Source organism: Pipistrellus hanaki (genome assembly GCF_964339955.1).
Source record: "Pipistrellus hanaki genome assembly, chromosome: 11".
NCBI classification, from domain to species: domain Eukaryota; kingdom Metazoa; phylum Chordata; class Mammalia; order Chiroptera; family Vespertilionidae; genus Pipistrellus; species Pipistrellus hanaki.
This window is the reverse complement of record NC_140513.1, coordinates 15,136,411-15,157,402: the sequence shown is the minus strand read 5'-3', so window position 1 is coordinate 15,157,402 and position 20,992 is coordinate 15,136,411. Positions and strand designations below refer to the sequence as shown.

The window sequence follows — 20,992 nt, the reverse complement described above, 5'->3', positions numbered from 1 at the left end:
GGGAAGTTTTGAAGTGGGGCTTACCAGTTCTCAGAACTTGTACAGGCTTTGTATTAACTGATGTGGAAAATGAGGAAGAGAATTGATTAAGGAAGTAAAGAAAGATGGCTTGCCAGTATTGAGAGTCCAGTTGGGAAACTTATTGTGCTGACCAGTGTGTCTGCTGACTTGGCCTTCAGGAATATGCTCACATGCCCGGGTCCATGTGAGTAAGAAGTGGTGGTTGCATTTCTGAGTCGTGGGATGGACAGTGGGAAGGGGCGTATTGGCAAATCAGAGGCCCAAGTGATGGCTCATGGAATTGACTCTGACTGAGGAAGAAAAAAGACACTCTTGGGGTCAGTAGGTCCCAAGAGGCTGAAAACCCAGGGAAATGGAGCCTGGGGGGGTAGGGGGGGGCTCTTTGGGATCTCAAGATCATCCGTTCCAACTGTCTTCTAACTGTGGAGGAGACCCAAGAGGCTTAGTGGTGTTCCAGGACTGCTCATGCGCAGAGTTCCTCAGGCGACCTGCTCTCAGTATTTCCATGATCCGTACGCCTGAGAATTTATGGGCAGTGATTTGTTCTTCGGATTTAAGTATTCTTTTCCCCTCACCCCCAATTCTACAGTGCTAATTCCTTTGGGGAGTCTTCCAATAAGTCACAAAACCCTAAGTTAAATGAATTCCCCCACATTGTCCCATCCTTATGCTCCATCATAGGAGAAGTTTGTGTCTCATGGGCATAAGCTAACGCGAGGGGCTCTGAAAAGGGGAAAAGATGCGGAAAGAGTTAGCTGGTGTCTGGTCCAAGGCTGATTCCTTTGACTGCATGATTTTAGCCAGACTGTGTGAGCACAGCTTTCGGGGAGGGTGAAATCATAATTTTCAATGCCAAAGCCTCTAGCAGCTTTTTCTTTGATGAATAACTCTTTCCTATGTGTTTCAAAGATACTCTTGGCGGTGTGGTTAAAACAGGCTTTTGGCTTTAAAGGGTGATTTTACGAAATGTAGCTTGAGTCATTTTTATTTTGTACTTTAATACCTGAGAAGTGTGACTGTCCTACAGTTGTTACCCTTATAGAGAAGATGGTTTGGCTGAGACAACTTTAGTTTGGGCAGATTAATGTGTAAAAATCTTGTTTTCCTGTAAATTAATTTAATTTCACTTAACATTGATTTTCATTATCAAAATGCTACAATCACATTTCAGAAAAATTAAATTCAGAAATGGGGATGAGAAAAATATTTTTATTCCATACAATGACATTTTGGTATTATTTACTTGTAGATTTTTTTTTTTTCTTATCATCTGAAATACAATGTAATTTCAAGGTTATGGTTCTGGCCAGAATATGGCAAATGAGGCAAAACCTTTTCTATTTTTATCTAATCTGGCTCCTAAATGAGCTGATGGCCTGTTCTTCCTACTTTCTGTTTGTTTGTTTGTTTCTCCCCTGCCTTTGGCAAAACTTGTGAACATATTTATCAGAAAGTGAAGATGTAATTCCTTTTCACAGATTCACGGATTCGGATTCAGTAGCAATATCTTCAGTGGAGTGATTCGGCTAAAGAAATGCTCAAACTGAAACTTGGAGGAAATGAATCAAATGTTTCGGAACACAATTCTGAGGGATAGCTGAGTTCCACTTCGTGAGGGTGGAAAACACACTCACACACGTGGACCTTTTCATTCTGGATCCTCAAACTTTTTTTTAAAATATATTTTATTGATTTTTTACAGAGAGGAAGGGAGAGATAGAGAGCTAGAAACGTCGATGAGAGAGAAACATCGACCAGCTGCCTCTTGCACACCCCTCACCGGGGATGTGCCTGCAACCAACGTACATGCCTTTGGCCGGAATCGAACCCGGGACCCCTCAGTCCGCAGGCCGACGCTCTACCGCTGAGCCAAACCTGTTTTGGCTGGATCCTCGAACTTTTAACTGGGCCCTGTGGCCCAGACCCCCTTCCGTGTTGGTAGGCCCTGCTCTTTGGCTGTGTGTCTGGTGGAAGGAAAGTGTGTTCTTGTCCAGTCTAGTCATTCACAGGGAGTGTTTTCCCTCCCCTTCTGCCAAGACAGACTCCTATTCTCTATGCTTACTTTGCCCCATTCTTCTTATTCGCAGAGTACTCGGGTGGAGTTTGACCTGCCAGAATATTCTGTCCGTCGAAGATACCAGGATTTTGACTGGCTGAGGAGCAAACTGGAAGAATCGCAGCCCACTCATCTCATTCCCGTAGGTACTAAGTCACTAGAGCTTATTACTCATTTTTCCTGCATTTTCTTCTCTGAGGCTGTCCACTCAACTCTCACCCCTTAAGTTATGGGCAAACTCTGCCTTACATTTTAGACCAGATTCACCAGTCAAATGTTTATGGATACTGTGTAAATATATATTACCCTTTGGGTTTTGGTTTCTTTTAAAAATATATATATATATTTTTATTGATTTTTAGAGAGAGGGGAAGGGAAGAAGGAGAGATAGAAACGTCCATGTTGAGAGAGAATCACTGATTGGCTGCCTCCTGCACATCCTCCTTACCCCCACTGGGGATTGAGCCCAAAACTGGGCATATGCCCTTGACCAGAATTGCATTCAGTCCACAGGCCAACACTCTATCCACTGAGCAAAACCAGTTAGGGCTGGGTTTTGGTTTCTGATTTGCTATATAGTATACTGCTTTCTTGAGTGGGATGGGGTAGTTCTTCACTGCCATTATGACAATTTTAAAAAAAATAAAAATTGTTGAAAATATTACACATGCCTCCCTTTTCCCCCCTTTGACTCCCTCTAGCCTTCCCCCAGCCCCAGCCCCAGGTCTTCACCACCCTGTTGTCCATGTCCATGGGTTATGCATCTGTGCATACAAGGTCTATGTTGATTACCTCCCAACTACCCACCCACCCCCGACCCTGCCTTCCTCCTAGATTCTGCACTCTGTCCCATGCTTCCATGTCTCTGGATCCACTCCATTCACCAGTTTATTTTGTTCATTAGATTCCACATATGAGTGAGATTATGTGATGCTTGTCTTTCTCTGACCTCTTTCACTTCCATTATGACAATTTTTGAAGTATGGAGAGTTTTAGTTCCCATTTGCTGTCCGTTTAAAGTCTGTTTCCCCTTCGGAGACACTGTTCCTGAGGTTTGGACAGCTGCCGCCAGGTGCAGATCGCTGCCTCCGCTCGCAGCTGCTGGGCGTTCTTTAGACGTGGGTAACTCGGGCAGGAATCTGGCACACGATCCACTCCACCAGTTTTCCGTTTAAAAAACAAACCCAAGGCCACCTAACTTTTATTTATTTAAGCAGCATAATATTTACCTCTGACTTATATCTGCACATTTTAAACCAGAACCAGAGTAAATAAAACAGAAAAGACTACTTGAAATCAGCATACTCGTTGAGTGCTCTCCTGACTACATTTATTTTTAGTGTAGAGGTAATAGCTGTTTACATTCCAGATGTTTCTTGGGGTTTTGGTGGCTTTAGGGCAATTGAGGTCATAAACCTCTTCAGCGGGGCTTTCTCGTTCTATAATAAGCTTGGTTGAATAACTTCTTAGCCCTACCAGTTTTCCTGTTCCCACTGCTGCTTTTTCACAAACAGGTGGGAAGGGCTGAATATACGTGACACTCTGGTGGTTTTCTTTTCTTTTTTTTTTTAAAATATATTTTATTGATTTTTTTTTTTTTTTTACAGAGAGGAAGGAAGAGATATAGAGAGCTAGAAACGTTGATGAGAGAGAAACATCGACCAGCTGCCTCTTGCACACCCCCTACTGGGGATGTGCCCGCAACTCAGGTACATGCCCCTGACCGGAATCGAACCTGGGACCCTTCAGTCCGCAGACCGACGCTCTACCACTGAGCCAAACCGGTTTCGGCAACACTCTGGTGGTTTTCAAGGCAAAAGCAGTCATGTTGCTGGTGCTGCGATGCGAATGATGGGAGGTGGCTGGGGCTCTGTTCTTAGGCACCTACCCCTCTTCTACCCCTACCCCCCACCTCCTCCACCCTTCCGCTCTCCAAGCCTGGAGTTTTGCTTTTCTGTCTTACAATCACTTAAAAATGTGCCCAAAGAAAAAAACTATAGCTTTGAAACCATTGGAACTATTCCTTAAAATAGAATCTTTTAAAAAAAATCTTAATTTGGCAAAACTAGCAGCTAGCAGATTTTTTAAAAAAATAGATTTTATTTTAGAACAGTTTTAGAATTCCAGAATTATTGCAAAGATAGTACAGTGAGTTCTCCTACACCCCACACTGTTTTGCTTATTGACACTTTAATATGGCGCATTTGTCACAGTGAGCAAACTAGTCTTGGTACTTTATTGCTTCCTGAAAGCCCTTTATTTCTAGGGTTCCCCATTTTTGCCTAATGTCCTTTTTCTGTCCCGGGTCCCACCAGGACACTGCATTACATTTAGTCCTCAGGTCTCCTTAGGCTCCTCTTGGCTGTGATGTTTCTGAGGCTTCCCTTGTTTTTGATGACCTTGGGGGTTTGGGGTGTGCTGCTCAGGCATCTTGTACAGTGCCCCTCGGCTGATGTTTTCCTCATGATTTGACCAGGGTAATGTGTTTTGGGGAGGAAAAAGCATAGAGGTAAAGTGCCTTTCTCCTTGCATCTTATCAAGGGTCCCTACTATGCACGGTATGTATCACTGTTGATGTTCACCTTGATCACCTGACTTGAGGTAGTGCTTGTCAGGTTTCTCCGCTGCGGATACTCTTGTTTTCTACCCCTTTCCACACTGCTCTTTGGAAGGAAGTCACTCTATGCGGAGCGCACACTGCGCGCTTTAGGGAAGTTGTGCTCCATCTCCTGGCAGATAGTGCATTTTAGGTTTAGTGCTTTACCATCAAAGGTCAGATAGCAGCCCCTGCTGGTGAAATAGTAGCACTCCTGGGCAGGCATTGAAGCCAGAACTGGAAGAGAATGGAAGTCTCCAGAATGCTTAGCATGATCCAGAGTATCTTGTAAGTATGGTTTCCTATGGTCTGGGTAGAAGCAGTGAGGAGGAAGGGTTTTAGAATCAAGTCAAAACTTAAATTTCTTCATAAATTTTTAGTACATATCTGAGCTGCAGAAAGATTTAAAAAATATATATTTTTTAAATTGATTTTTGAGAGGTAGGGAGTGGGAGAGAGAGATAGAAGCATCAACGATGAGAGAGAATCATTGATCAGCTGCCTCCTGCATACCCCCCTACTGGGAATCCAGCCTACAACCCAGCATGACCTCCTGGGAATCAAACCATGACCTCCTGGTTCATAGGTCAATGCTCAACCACTGAGCCACGCCGGCTGGGCTGCAGAGAGATTTAACATAGGAGACCATCTCTGACTGAAGCAGGAAAGTCAAACTGGGAACAAGAAAAATTTTCCCCTATGGAAATTCATTTTGCAGCACCTTTGCTAGGAGCTGTCTACCTGTTATTAAGCATCATCTTTGTACCTTTGAGAAGGCGACGGCTTATAAGACAGACAAGAGACTCTCACCCTGAAGAGTTTGTCAGATGGAGTCCCACTAAACTTTACTTAGTGTAATCATTGTATACATTTTTGTTTATTTTTAAAAAATGAGATAAAATTACTATACCTACACAATTCACCCATTTAAAATGTACAAGTCATGGGCTTTTAGTATATTCATAAGTTGTACACCCATCAGCACAATCAATTTTAGAATCATTTTGTCATCCCCAAAATGAAATCTACTCCTTTCACTTCCAAACCTTGTCTTCCCTAGTGCCCGGCAACTGCTAATGGACTTTCGTCACTATAGAATTGCCTAATCGGGACATTTCATATAAATAGAACCATACACTACGTAGTATTTTATGAGTCGATATTTTCACTTAGCGTTATGTTTTTCAGGCTCATCCATGTAGTAGAATGTTTCAGTTCTGCATTCTTTTTGTTGTTGAATATCGTTCGATTGTGTGGATATGCCACATATTGTCTATCTACTCACCTTTGATGGACACTTGATTTGTTTCCACTTTTTTGTTATTATGAGTAATCTTGCTACGAACATTCACATGCAAGTTTTTGTTTTCTTGGGTGTATCCCTAAGAGTGTAATTGCTCAATCATGTGTAACTCTATACTTAACCTTGGGAGGGACTGCCAGACTGTTTCCCAAGGCGGCTGCATCCTTGTACATTCCCGCCAACAGTGGGTGAGGAATCCAACTTCCCCACATCTTCATCAACATTGGTTATAATCTATTTTTGGTTATTGCCATCCTAGTGGGTGACCAGGGCACGCTTTATTTTTCAAGATGAACTTCAGAATCTTTTGAATCAGTGGGAAGATTAGGGGGGAGGGTGGGGAGTTTCTGATTTTTGTCTGTTTGTGCCAACTTAAGTCAATTGTCATTAAAAACATGTGAGAGTATTTGAGCTTTCAGACTCTACTGCTTATGTTGGGAGCCCGGGGATAAAGTTCCCACTCTACCGGGGCTGCAGGGGGGTCATGTGAAGCTGTTGGTGAACCGTCAGCCAAGTTCTGGGGTGGCACCCAAGTTCTATGCTTTGTCTTTCCCTATTGGCTGCCTTGAGGCCGGCCTTTGTTTCTAGGCTCTGAACTTGGCAGCTTCTGGGGCTCAACTGGAGAAACCCAACCCCTTACTTCCTGAGCCTACCTTTCCTTTGCCTGAGATGGTTGATATCGATTGACTTTTCTCTCCACCCAAGCTTTTCTGCTTTGTGTCTTTAACAAACTCTGTCCTGTCAACAGTATATTTTCTGGTGCTGCAACAGCCTTTTCTCTTTTTTATATTGCATTGTGCCTTTGGAATTTTAAAAACAGAAATAAATAACCAGATGTTCTTAAAATGCCATCTTAAAACTAGAAGTGTGCTGGCTGTGTGTGTTTGTTAGCACGTAATTGCATAGAGAAAAGAAGGGAAGAGAGAGAAAAATGTTGATGTGAGAGAGAAACATTGACCTGTCGTTTCCTGCATACACCTGGACCGGGGATGGAATTCACAACCAGGGTATGTGTCTTAACCTGGGTATGTGTCCTGACTGGGAACCGAGCCATCGCCTTTTGGTGCACAGGATGACACTCTAACCAAAAGCATTAGCAAGTGTGTGCTGTTGTGTTTTTTTTTTGTTTGTTTGTTTTAAATATTTTTTAATTGATTTCAGAGAGGAAGGGAGAGGGAGAGAGAGATAGAAACATCAATGATGAGAGAGAATCATTCATCAGCTACTTCCTCTATGCCCTACACTGGAGATCGAGCCCACAACTCAGGCATGTGCCCTGACAGGAAATCGAACCATGACCTTCTGGTTCATAGGTTGATGCTCCACCAGCTGGGTCTAGCTATATTTTTATAGACTCAGGGCATAGAGCTGGATGAGAAGGAGCATGTTCTCCACAGGGATCTGAGGAATGGAGGTGAGGGTGGTGCCCAGTAGATGGGTTTCTGTGGAGGAAGCAAAATGATTAGGGAATTCCCATGTGCTGCCCTTGTACCTTCAGAGAGACGGTAATCTGCTTAGCATGAAATGTTGGCAGTTGAGTGTAGGGTTTCAGGAGGATGGCTGTCTAAGGTAATGAGAGAAGAATAGAGCAGAGCGAAGGAATTATCCTAAAGGACAACCATACATGCCCTGTTAAGGCAGCTTCTCTGCTGCCGGAACATTGGGCTGGGTGGCCTTCGCTTCTGAGCTAGTCATGCATGTCTAACGTTCTACCCAAGTGTGGACATCTGACTTAGACATGTTATCCCCATGCAGCTCCGTCATTTTATTCCTGACTCTCCTCCCTTAAGAGCTCTTCCTGTATCACTAACCCTTCCCACTGTGCCCTGTAGAACTCCTTCTCTGTTAAAAAGAAATCCCTCAATTCGCCTCTTCTCCAAACACCCTTACCGTCTCCGGGTCTACCTGAACAGTAGTCCCCTGAAGCTGCAGCCACTCCTACAGCCCAAAACACACAAACTTCTATCAAGTGTCTGCTCGGTGGCAGCAACTGTTTGAAGCACAGTCAACCTCATAGCTAACTTAGTCCTCATGAGGTTGGTACTATTGTTATCTATTTTTTTTTACAGAAGAAAAAACTGAGGTACCGAGAGATTATAGAACTTCACCAAAGCCAGACCCTTTGGCAGAGGTGAAAGATGATCCCAGGAGGCACGGCGCCCGAGCCTTCACTCTCGAGAACTAAAACATACTGGCTCTGCAAAGCTTTCCTAAGAGTCCATTTCCAGGGGTGTGGTGTTGCCAGTTCCTAAGTCTTTCTAAGGTTTCGTGTTATCAATCTGGGCTGCTTCTTGTCTCTCCTGCTCTACTTGATGACTTAGTATTCCCCTTCTTTGGGTTGGCTAAGTCCTTGCTGCTGTATCTTATTTCTGTTGTTTTGTGTGTGTGTGTGTGTGTGTGTGTGTGTGTGTATGTGTGTGTGTGTGTGTTGTTCTCGAGGATTAATAAGTTAAAAGAAAACATCTCATGATGGCCATATTATGGAGTTTGAACAAGTTGTGGATTTAAGTACTGGTTCCAGTTTTTTCACAACCTTGAAAACACTTGGTGTGTTTTTTTTCTTCTTCTTTTTTCTTTTTAAGATTATGGCCATCCTAGTGAGTATAAAAGCGTCTCTCTTTGTGGTTTTGGTTTGTATGTCTCTAAGGTCTAATGATATCGAGCAATGTTTCATGGGCTTATTGGGCCATTTGTTTATCTTATTTGGAGAAATATTGACCAGATCACTTGCCCATTTTTTAATGTAAATGCTCTTTTAATATTTCATAACTAGTACATTTCAAATTGTGCATTAGCAAATACTCTCTTTCCCGTGGTGGCATCAATGAGGAAGGCCTTTTAATTTGATCAAACTACTACCAAAATCGGTTAAAGCTTAGAGATCCTACAGTGGCCAAGTAGTTTGAAATTACCCACAATATTGGCTCAAAGAAAATATGATAGAAAAATTTGTTTGTGTAAGGGAAGTAAAGGAAGTTACATTTTAAAGAACCTTTTCCTATAAACCTAAACAAAAAGGGGGAGAAGGAAATGTATTTTTAAAATAACATGTACTTTTTTCTCTATCCACCAAATTCTTTTTTTTTTTTTTAAATATATTTTATTGATTTTTTACAGAGAGAAGGAGCGAGGGATAGAGAGCTAGAAACGTCGATGAGAGAGATACATCAACCAGCTGCCTCTTGCACACCCCCTACTCATATTTTCTTTGAGCCAATGTACATGCCCTTTGACCGGAATCGAACCTGGGACCTTTCAGTCCGCAGACCGACGCTCTACCACTGAGCCAAACCGGCTTCAGCTCTATCCATCAAATTCTTTTACCTCTTGAGCTGGGAGTAGAATCTTATTGGATTTAAATATATTTCTGTGTGGTTGATGTTATCTGCCTTCTTTCCTTAGACTATTTTATCTTGTTCTGACTTTCTCATTATATCATCTGTGCATCAAGCAATGTGAAGGTAACTAACTATTGGATTTACTGGATAAATGCTGACTGGCTGTTTTCTATAATCCAGGAAATATGCTCTTGTGTTTTATATCTTGCATTTAAAAACTGGACAGGGTAGTTTTGATTTATTCTGTCTCTATATATATTTTTAAATGTTTATATTGATGACTTCTTAAAAATCTGAGCAGTTAAGAAATACTGTTCTTGGGCAGATGGGTCATAGGAATGATTGGCTAACCTGGTGGGTTTTCTTTGCACAATTTTGTCAGTTGCTCTGAATATTTTTCTTCCTGTCTTCATAGCCGCTTCCTGAGAAGTTTGTGGTGAAGGGTGTTGTGGATCGTTTTTCAGAAGAGTTTGTGGAGACCAGAAGAAAAGCTTTGGATAAATTCCTAAAAAGAATTACGGATCATCCTGTACTTTCTTTCAATGAACACTTTAATGTTTTCCTTACTGCAAAGGTAAGGACAGATTTTTTCATATTCCTTCCCCCAAAACAGCATTCTCCAGCCCTTTCTGAAAAGCTGTTTCCATCTCTCACAAGCCACCTTCATGAATGGCCCACTGTCATGGGTGCCATTGACTAGCCTGTGTTTTTGGTGCCCTTTGCAGTAGCGTGGTTACTGTGATAGGATTTAGGAGAAACAGCCCCTTGCACAGAGGAAGTTAGAATATTTTCACTTGCCAAAAGCAGGGAGAAATGTTTCTTTAAACACTTCCTATTTCTTTAAACACAAATAATTTCACGGTAAAAATTGGGAAATATTTACAGGTAACATTAGTGGACATTAAAGTCTTTAGAGATGGTGTCATTCCAGACAATGGAAATCACACGGGAACGTCCTTTCGTGTTTGAGGTCTTTGTTGTTGTTTTTAAACTGCGGTTGGCTTTTAGCCTCATCGATGGCATTCCCATTCGTATTCTCTTTGTCCAGGCGGCCTTTTCTCCAACGGGTCAAACTTGTGTTATTTTTAAAATAAGTATTTTTAGTGAACTGATCCCCAGATATAGTTCTTTCAGCTTATATACAAAGTAAAATCCGTCCTGTTCTCCAAGGTGCAACTCACTGATTCACCTAAATTATAGGTCCATGGCCAGGCGGGCCCTCAAGCTTAGTCATTTTAATTACACAGAGAGGTAAAGGGGTGGGGTGGGGGGTAATTGGGCCCTGGTGATTGGGAATCTGTGTGAAGAATAAATAGGTATGTGTGTGTGTAATTTATCTGTGGCCCAGGCGGTATGCAATGATTTTAAAAAAATAGTTCTTCAATGTCTTAATCAAAATCCAAATTCATGTGAGTAAGAGCAGTTGGTTTGGTAAGCAGAACAAAGCCTAGCCCTAATTCAGTGTTATTTATCAAACTACATGCACTAAAGGACCCCAATGTTTTATTTTTAACTATGGAAAAATACATATAACATAAAATTGACCCTCTTATTTACTTGAAAATGTATAGTTCATTAATGTTAAGTATTTTCACATTGTTGGACAGCTAATCTCCAGAACTTCTTCATCTCGCAGAACTGAAACACTCTACCCATTAAAGAACAACACCCCATGTTCCCATCCCTTTGTCTCCCCGGCACCCCACCTTTTCTTTTAACACATCAAGAAACACTTAGTCCTGTTCTTAAATTACCCACTTGCACGTTCTGCCACAGTGAATGCAGAAGCATCCTTCTTGTGATGACATGATCTTATCACAAGCTACAAGTGTCTTGAAGCAGCAGCCAGGAATGCTGGGAGTGGTAGGGGACACTCAATATCAACTATATGTTCATCGTTGTTTTCATCGTTGGCAGAATGGGTGCAGCAGTCAGAGAGGTACTGTAAATAACTGTTCAGCATGTTAATGAACCTGGATAACTGCGGTTGCCCTTTCAAAGCTCTACTCGAACTAGAGCGCATGCAGTTCAAGGAGCCCTTTTGAATCTAGCCTTACACCAAAAAATGTTGTCTAGGGAAGCAATTCTGAGAATCCCAGTGCTTCACTTACAGTCTTGTGAAAGCCTGGTGCTTATGAGGATATTTTTTGGGGGGGTCTAGAATGTCTGAAGTTATAACAGGAAATGGGTTCTTTAGAACATTCTCTCAGGCAGCCAGACTTTGAAAACAAGGTAAGAAGTAGAGGATGGGGGCTGGAGGTGGTTTCTGCCGTTTTTAAGATGGGCAAGCCTTGGGTATCGTTTACATGCTGAAGGAATAGAAGTTGAAAATACAGAGAGGGGAGGGGGAGGGTGGTTGGGAAGGGGTAGAAAAGGAAGGATAGAATCAAGAGCAAAAGTGAAGGCCCCGACTGCTTGAAGAAGGAGAAGGAAGTGAAATCAGGAGGAGCCTACACTTCAGTCATGGAGATCCAGGCCTACGATTGTGCATCAAATGGACAGCTGTTTTCACTGTGATGCCCTGTTCTCTGCCCTGTCCCTACATCAGACTGGGTCACCAGAAAGCAGTGGTCCCTTATCTCCCTGTGGATATGCCTTTCTAGGACTAGGAATTAACATTCTGTTTGTACTGAGGGTGAACAGAAGGAACAAACACCTGCATCTTTTTAAAAAATATATATTTTATTGATATTTTACAGAGAGGAAGGGAGAGGGAGAGAGAGTTAGAAATATCGATGAAAGAGAAAAGCTGCCTCCTGCACACCCCCTACTGGGGACGTGCCCACAACCAAGGTACATGCCCTTGACCGGGATCGAACCTGGGACCCTTGAGTCCGCAGGCGATGCTCTATCCACTGAGCCAAACCGGTTAGGGCTGACCCCTGCATCTTCTATCTTCTTGAACAGGCACCATTCGTTCAAGTTAGGGACATAGAACAACCTAAGACACTGACAGCTCCTCTTGGAGTTTAGCGATAGGAAGAAGTTTGTGGTTTTCAAGCTGAGATACAATGGTTATGTTGCTCACTGTATGTCCCATGTATGCCTTGACAAAGAAGCCCAACATGAAATGTTTTGTTACAGCAGCTGCCCTTGCCCTGAGTTTTCCAGCCCTGGCTCTTCTGTCCCCATGTCTGACTTCCCACCCTTTACTCTCTACGTATTTGGCTTTGGTGGAAATATAAATAAGATGAATGGAATGAATTTCAGTCCTTGAATTTTGGTTCTGAAGACAACTTAGGATGTTTTGCAAGGGAGGAAGGTGCTTTTTTGTTTTGGTCAAAGTTTTTAAAAAATGATGTTGGAAACACAGTGTTGTTCGAAGGAGAGCATGCTCAAGTAAGTGAACCTGATTAGAAAGGCAGGCCATGAGCTTGGTGGCAGTGATGGAAGGAGAGGACACCTCTGTGTATGTGGTCAGGTCCTCTCACTCAGCTCCTTATCTTCCGAGTCCTCCTGTTTCCAAGAGCAACTGCCTGAAGGAGCTGGTTACTGAGTCCTGGCTGGGTTTGTCCATCTGTCATCCTTAGGACCTGAATGCCTACAAGAAGCAAGGGATGGCGCTGCTGACCAGAGTGGGCGAGTCGGTCAAGCATGTCACTGGAGGCTACAAGCTGAGAAGTCGGCCTCTGGAGTTTGCAGCCATCGGCGAATACTTAGACACGTTTGCACTCAAACTGGGAACCATAGACCGGATAGCCCAGCGGATCATCAAAGAAGAAATAGGTGAGTTTTTTGTTTCGAGTTTGATCGTGCCCAGAGGCCACATTTGCAGAAACGTCAGTCGTGTGCTAAATGGGATCAAATGGGGACGTGCTGGAGTGATGGAGCGAGGCCACGTTCTGCTTATAAAACTAACGAGTAATAACAAGGAGGGGAAGAGGTAGTTGTGAGCAGAGTATAACCCTGTGCTCCCTCCTTTGCCCTGCGTTTCAGCCTAGTGTTTGCTTTCCCCGGGGACAAACAGCCACCTCTGAGCATCTAGGCTCTCCCCCTTCCCCGTTAACTTTAGCTTTAGAAGTGGAGATACTGACGCAACCTCGCTTCATTAATAAGAATAGCTTAAAAACAAACTCAGGTATCTTTTCTGGCAGAAAGGTGGTTCAAAAGGACAAAAGGCCCGGCTGGCATGGCTCAGTGGTTGAGTGTTGATCTGTGAACCAGGAGGTCATGGTTCATTTCCCAGTCAGGGCACAAGCCTGGGTTGCAGGCTTGATCCCCAGTATTGGGCGTGCAGGAGGCAGCCAATCAATGATTCTCTCTCATCGTTGATGTTTCTATCTCTTTCTCCCTCTCCTTTCCTCTCTGAAATAATTAAAAAGGACAGTATGGTGACCTGTGCTTGCTGAAGTTATGATCCTAACGAGCCCTGCTCCTGCTGCATTTCAAACCCGCTCTCCTGGCCTGAGGAGTTGTGAGGTCTTTCTTTATTCTTCCTGGCTGTTCTTCCACTTCCTCCCCTCACCTCTTGTGGCCACTTGCTTTTCTGTATCCCACAATGTTGGGGCCTTTTATCTTTTTTTTTTCTTTCATTTTTTAATTTAAGGTATTATATATGTACATATCTTTCATTTTTTTATTCAAGGTATTTTATGTGTACATATTTTACCATTGCCCCTCCCCTTTTATTTTCTTACACACATGTGAGCCAAACATACCTGAACAGTATTAATGAACATGCTGGCAGTGATATGAAGCACATTGGAAAGGATTCTCCAATAGTCGCCACCCATTGGTTGCTTAAAAAAATGGCAGCAACATTTTGTTGTCATGGCAAGCATCCTGGTGACAATGATGAGCCAGGCTTTCTTTGTGAGGGGAAATAACATTTTTCTTGGTTCCTGTGATTTAGTTCTCCTTTACCCACTGATGGTATCATGTGGGGCCTGCAGGTTTGGGATTTAGCTGTCGGTACCGTCCACATCTAAGGACCAGGGACTGGGGCGACCTTTGACTGAAAGACTGAGTCTGCCTGTGTAAGACCACATCTCCTGTATCAAATGTTTCCTAAAATTCCATTTTTCCATTGTGACTGACTTAAAAAACAAACAACCACACACATCCCCATAAACCTATAGGAAACTCTACCACCACTGTTAAAATACTGCTTCTCTGTGTGGGTAGGAGAGTGGTTAATTTTTTCGGTATTTGATGGATGTGGTTTCTACCACGCCCCCCTCCAGAAGGCAGTATGGTCCCCATTACCCAGAGGCAGGGCATTCTCATTGTGGGGTAGAGCTGATTGTAAGATCAACTTTTAGAGATTAAAAAATTGTTATAAGCGGTGTTGTGTTTAAAGAGGAGCAAGCTCAGGTGAGTGAACACGTCTTGGTTACTGAGTCCGTCATACCAGTGATTGCTGCCCAGCCAAGCTTATTGGTTCCTCTTCCCGCTTTAGAGTACCTTGTAGAGCTCAGAGAATACGGGCCTGTGTACTCCACGTGGAGCGCGCTAGAGGGGGAGCTGGCCGAACCCCTGGAGGGCGTGTCAGCGTGCATCGGCAACTGCTCCACAGCCTTGGAAGAGCTGACGGATGACATGACAGAAGACTTCCTGCCAGTGCTCAGGGAATATATTTTATACTCTGATTCCATGAAGGTAAGCTGGCTCACTTCTTGTGCACTTTGGTACTTTCTTTTGTTGTAATTATTATTTTAAAAAAGCAATTGATTATTGCCTATTTGCATGTGGTACAGTTTTCCTTTATCCTGGGTGGGCAGGATCAGACATGTGGATGGACATCATGGAGATATAAATAGAACACCTGGTGAACCAAGTATGTGAATTAAGTGAAAAAACTAGTTTGGGAGAAATTCTTAATAGTGTTCACTGCGAGTTCAAGGGGGTATAAAGTCTTCTAAACAAGAACAGGATGCTGTGGGAAAGGAAAAATTAGATAATTAGAGCTCTTGGAAGTTAAAATATGGTTGGTGAAATAAAATTGAAGAGAAAAGATGGAAGATAAGGATGAAGAGATCTTGGAAAGTAAAACAAAGTTGTTGAAAAGTAGAGCAAAAATACTGAAAATGTGAAAGAATGGTAAGAAGGCTTACTCTCAGAGTTTCAGCATATCTGACTAATAAGAGTTTCTGATTGAGAGAACAGCAAAAAATGAATGAAAGAAATAATGCAAGAAAATCTCCCAAAGCTGAAGGTCATGAGTTTTCAGATTAAAAGGACATCTTAATTGCTCAGCAAAGGGAATGAACAGAGAACCAACCCAAAGCATATACTTGTGATGTTTTAGAAAAAAGTCATAAAGATGAAATACAGGATCAAAAGCTTAAATGCCCGCACTAGAAAGTACCCAGCCTGTACTTGGGCTGTTTGGAGAGCAAGTATGTTTGTACTTAATGTATGTTTGTACTTGAAGCAAGATTTTAAATTATCATTTAGCAAGGATTTATCTGATGTCTTTATTAAAATATTTTTACACAGTGAGACATAATAAGCTAGTTATCTCTCTTTCTTCACCCATTGTGTGACACATATGTATTAAGTTCCTTGTTCACTGGAGAAACATTAATTGGGTTAATCAAGCAGCGATTTTCAATCGCTGTGCCATGGCAGGCATACTGGTGTGCCGCAAGAACTTTTAAAACATGCAATACCTGACTAGTCAGGAGCAATGACCTCTTTTCCCTTAGATTGTTCAACAAAAAAAAAATTGACAATAGGCAACACAATAGCCATCTATAATAGTATGAATGAATCAAAATTACACCTTTTTTGTCAGACTAGTAAAAAATATATTTTTCGGTGTGCTGCAGAATTTTAGTAATTAGTGTATGTGTGACATGAGATGAAAAAGGTTGAAAATCGCTGGTATACAGTGTTGTCTGGGGAAGTGTTGACTGGCAGCCTCTGAAATCCTGTCTGCCCCACAGTGAGCTGAGTTAAGTCCATTTAGAAAGAAACTGGCCTCCTGCTCCCTATCTTTCCAACAAGAAAGTATCTGCAGGGTGGTCTAGGCAAGGCCAAGATTGCACATAGGGTTGTCAGGGTCTGTTTGGCCAAGACTAAAGACCTCAGGAGAGTTAGGTGTCTTAAGTGGCTCCCTGGCCTTTTGACTATTCTAACTTTTTAAGAATTCTTATCTACATTTTATTTTTCTAAAAATGTCATATAATTTTACTTCCAAAATAACTTTCTGATTTTTTAAGGTATACATGGGACAGACTTTGTTATTCAGCATGAAAACTAAATTTGGAATAGAAGGCTTGTGAAGGACTGGTGTAAAACCAGTTCAATATCTATCTATCTATCTATCTATCTATCTATCTATCTATCTATCTATCTATATGTATAAAAGGCTAATATGCAAAGTGTCCCCTTGGGAGTTTGACCGGGATACCGGGAGTTCATTCGCTTGCTATGATGTGTGCTGACCACTAGGGGTGGTGCAGAACATGGCAGGCTACCAGTGGCAGTGGCGGAGCACTGAGGGAGCAAGGGAAGGAGGAGGTAGGAAACCTGATTGGCCTTGATCGCTGGCAAGACCTAGGGACCCTACCCATGCACAGATTTTGTGCACTGGGCTTCTAGAGTGTGTGTGTGTGTGTGTATATATATATATATATATATATATATATATATATATATATATATATATATATATATATATATATTTCAAGGAGGAAGGGAGAGGAAGAGATAAAAACATCAGTGGTGAGAGAGAATCATTGATCAGCTGCCTCCTTCACGCCCCAAACCTGGGCATGTGCCATGACCAGGAATCAAACAGTGACCTCCTGGTCCAACCTCTGAGCCGTGGCAGCTGGGCATGAAACCTGTCTTATCAACCACAGAGTGATCTCCAGACCTGGGGGCATCATGGTTTGGTTTGGGCAGGGAGGTAGGTTTTGATGTGGTGATGTTTGTCAGTCTGCAATGGCCTAGAGTGAACCAAAGTGAAAATTTGTCCTCATGATTTGGAGGCGGGCCTGTGCCGGAGGAATGGGAAGCAGCTGAGTGTCAGTGGAGCCCCGAGTGGAGAAAATGCTGGCGTTCACTGAAGCCGTCTCCTACTGGGGCTGAGATTAGGGTTCTTCTCTGAGGTCGAAAAGGCCTTTGGGAATCATCTCCTCTAATTTATTTCATAGATGAAGAAACAGGGCCCCTCGGGTAAATCTTTTCTCTGTCCCATGGCCACCATTCTAACAACCAGTGGCCTTGAGTCTGTGTCTTTACATCAACTAAGAAGGAAACTAGATCAGCTCTGCTTTTCAAGGCTGAGTCTCAGTTGTCTCTCTTTGAGCGCAGTTTTGTTTGGGGACATTCTGTTCCCTTTGGAGGCAGAGGGAAAGCACAGAAAAAGGAGGGCTGCTGTCAGGCCCTGTGGAACAGGTGCACAATGTTTAGGGAACAGTGGGAACATCTTGTACTAGAGAGATGGTTGAAGATGAGTATTCTAAGGATGCTGTGAAGCGGGAATGAACAGTGCCCCCAAAGGAGGGATAACAAAGTTACCCTGGTGCCCAGGACTCAAGTTAAATACCCTGTAGACATCTACAGGTGAGCCCTGAGAGGGAATTTCACATTCTATACATGGTGAGTATGTAGAATGTACTAATTAGATTAGTGATGGGCTAGGAGAGAATATCTTAGAGATTTTACCAAATTTCTGTCAATGCTTTTTAAACACTGGTGTCATTATGACCAGGCCAAGAGCTGGAGAAGCTGTACTTAAGAGGGTTAGGACAAGGCCATCTTGTTTCCCACACTGTCAAGTTCATAGAAGGTGGTCAGCAAATATTTAATTGAACTTGACAATGTGATGATGTTGAAATATTTATAGATATACAGGGTGGGGCAAAAGTAGGCTTACAGTTGTGAGTACATTAAACACAATTTATTCTTGTATTTATTAATTAATTATTGTTTTATTTTCCATAGGATCAACTGTAAACCTAATTTTGCCCCACCCTATATAACTATAGCATGCCATGTAACTTGTTATTTTTAAGAGATAAATGTATGTGAAAGTCCAAGATCATGCTTATCTCAGAGGTGTTGGTAAATGACTAGGGTGAGATGAGAGAAGAGTGGGTGGCAGGGAAAGCCACACAGGAGAAGAGGCTTCAGTTGGAGACTTGGATGACATGTAGGATTGAGCATTTTAGGCAGAAGGAACAGGCAGTGCAAAAGTTCTGAAGCAGAAATGAGCTTTGTGTCCTTGCAAGTCAGAGAGGCCAGTGTGAGTAGAGCCCAATGAGCAAGGGAGGAAGAGGGAGGGTGAGGTGGGGGCCAGGACATAACAGTAGTATTTGTATCTTTAAAGGCCATGGTTGGTAAGAGTCAGGATTTTATTATCCTATCTAATAAGTCTAATAAAAGGCTAATATGCAAATTGACCAAATGGTGAAATGACTGGTTGCTATGACCACCAGGGGGCTGACGCTCAACACAGGAGCTGCCCCCTGGTGGTCAGTGTGCTCCCACAACTGGAGGGCCACTCAGCTGAGCTTATGGCTGGTGAGTGCAGTGGCGGCGGAGCCTCTCCCATCTCCAATGGCAGCCCTAAGGATGTCTGACTGATGGTTTGCGGGGAGCAGGCCTAAGCTGTCAATTGGACATCCCTCAAGGGCTCCCAGACTGCGATAGGGTGCCGGCTGGGCTGAGGGAACCCCCCATTCCTGAGTGCACAAATCTTGTGTGCTGGGCCTCTAGTTAGGAATAAAAGGGAAATTATCTGGTTTTATGCAGGGGATGACAATATATAGTTCTTCCTTTAAGAAGACAACTAGTGCTGCAGTATGGAGAATGGGTTGTTGAAAGTGGGAGTGAAGGTAGGGACCACTTAGAAGACTGTGTCAGGTAGCCAAGTGGCAGATAACCCAGGTGTCAGAGCTTACACTAAACAGTGATGGGGAAGTGAGTGTATTTGGGATATATTTTATTTATTTATTTATTTATTTATTTTAAATATATATATTTTACTGATTTTTTTTACAGAGAGGAAGGGAGAGGGATAGAAAGCTAGAAACGTCAATGTGGAGACACATCATCTAGCTGCCTCTTGCATACCCCCTACTGGGGATGTGCCCTCAACCAGGGTACATGCCCTTGACCGGAATCGAACCTGGGACTTTTCAGTCCGCAGACTGACGCTCTACCACTGAGCCAAACCGGTTTCGGCTGGGATATATTTTAGATGAGAGCCAAGTAGACTTGCTGCTGTATTATTGTGAAGTAAGAAAGTCAGGAATTGCCCTGGCTGAATAGCTCAGTTGGTTAGAACATTATCCTAATACAACAACGTTTTGGGCTTGATCTCTGGGCAGGCTGCATACAAGAAGCAACCAATGAATGCATACATGTGTGGAACAACAAATTGATGTGTTTATTTCTCTCTCCCCCTCCCTTCCTCTTCCCCTTCCTTCTCTCTCATTTTTTCCTTTCCCTTCTCCTTTAAAAATCATTTTTTTTAAATCATTTTTTTTTAAAGGTAAGAATTGAGAATGATTCCTGGGTTTTTACTTCAGTAACTGGGTGGACAGTGGTACTGTTTATTGAGCAGGACAAGTCTGGGAGAAATGGATTGGGCAGTTGGGAATCAAGTTGTTTTGGCCAGGTTGAGTTAAAAATGCCTATTAGTCATTAACGTAGTAATGTCAGAGTGGGAATAGAAATGTGGGAGTCGCAGAAGCCGGTTTGGCTCAGTGGTAGAGCATCGGTCTGCAGACTGAAAGGTCCCAGGTTCGATTCCGGTCAAGGGCATGTACATTGTTTGCGGGCACATCCCCGGTGAGGGGTGTGCAAGAGGCAGCTGGTCGATGTTTCTCTCTCATTGACGTTTCTAGCTCTCTATCTCTCTCCCTTCCTTTCTATAAAACATCAAAAAATATATTTAAAAAAAAAAAGAAATGTGGGAGTCGTATGTATATAGATGGCATTTAAATCTGTGAGAACTGGGAAGATCATCTAGTGATGAGATTGAGGTTAACAGTCTAATCTGTGCCCTGAGGCTTGACAATAATTAGGAGGAGGAAGAGTAGCAAATGAGCCTGAGAAGGAACGGTCAGTGTAGTAGGAGGGGGAAAAAAGTGGAGGATTACCTCTAGAAGGCCAGATGTTTTTAGGAGAAGGACCATGATAAACAGCAACCATTGGACTTAATCATATGGATGTCTTCGGAGATCGTGATTAGAGGTCTCATGTGGATGCATAAATTTGGGTTTAAAGACGGAATTCATCTTTGATTTAGAGATACTCAAATGCCAATTGTTGAATAGTAAGATGATTTCTTCAGCCAAGATTATTTCTTTCCCCGAAAAGGCCTCAAGGTGGCGCTAACTAGTCAAGTAATTAGTTGATGCTTTAGGTCAGTGATTTTCTCCTGGTGTGCTGCAAAAATTTTCAAAGCATGCAATATCTGACAGTTTAATACAGTTTTATTAAACTGTCAGATATTTTAATTAGACTATCAAATTAAAAAATGACAACAGACAACACAATAATAGTTGCCTGGTGTGATTGAATCAAAATTTTAACTAGTCTTTTGTCAGATTGGCAAAAATTATATTTTTTGATGTGCCACAGAATTTTAGTAATTAGTTTATGTGTGCCGTGAGGTGAAAAGGGTTGAAAATCGCTGCTTTAGTTTGACTAGCTCTGGTGCTTTTCAAAAACTAAGATTTCCTGGAAGATTGAGTGAGGGGGTGGGGAACTCCTTGCTA

At 42.6% G+C, this 20,992-nt stretch overlaps 1 protein-coding gene across 2 annotated transcripts in view; it reads left to right on the top strand.

The window, feature by feature from the left end:
• SNX30 (sorting nexin family member 30) overlaps positions 1 to 20,992 on the top strand; it is a 76,219-nt gene that overhangs the window by 35,146 nt on the left and 20,081 nt on the right. For both annotated transcript variants that reach the window (XM_084899237.1, XM_084899236.1), the window contains exons 3-6: positions 2,109 to 2,219; positions 9,730 to 9,888; positions 12,845 to 13,040; positions 14,713 to 14,912. In XM_084899237.1, the coding sequence (XP_084755363.1) occupies positions 2,109 to 2,219; positions 9,730 to 9,888; positions 12,845 to 13,040; positions 14,713 to 14,912 (666 nt within the window). The remainder of the gene's footprint in view (positions 1 to 2,108; positions 2,220 to 9,729; positions 9,889 to 12,844; positions 13,041 to 14,712; positions 14,913 to 20,992) is intronic.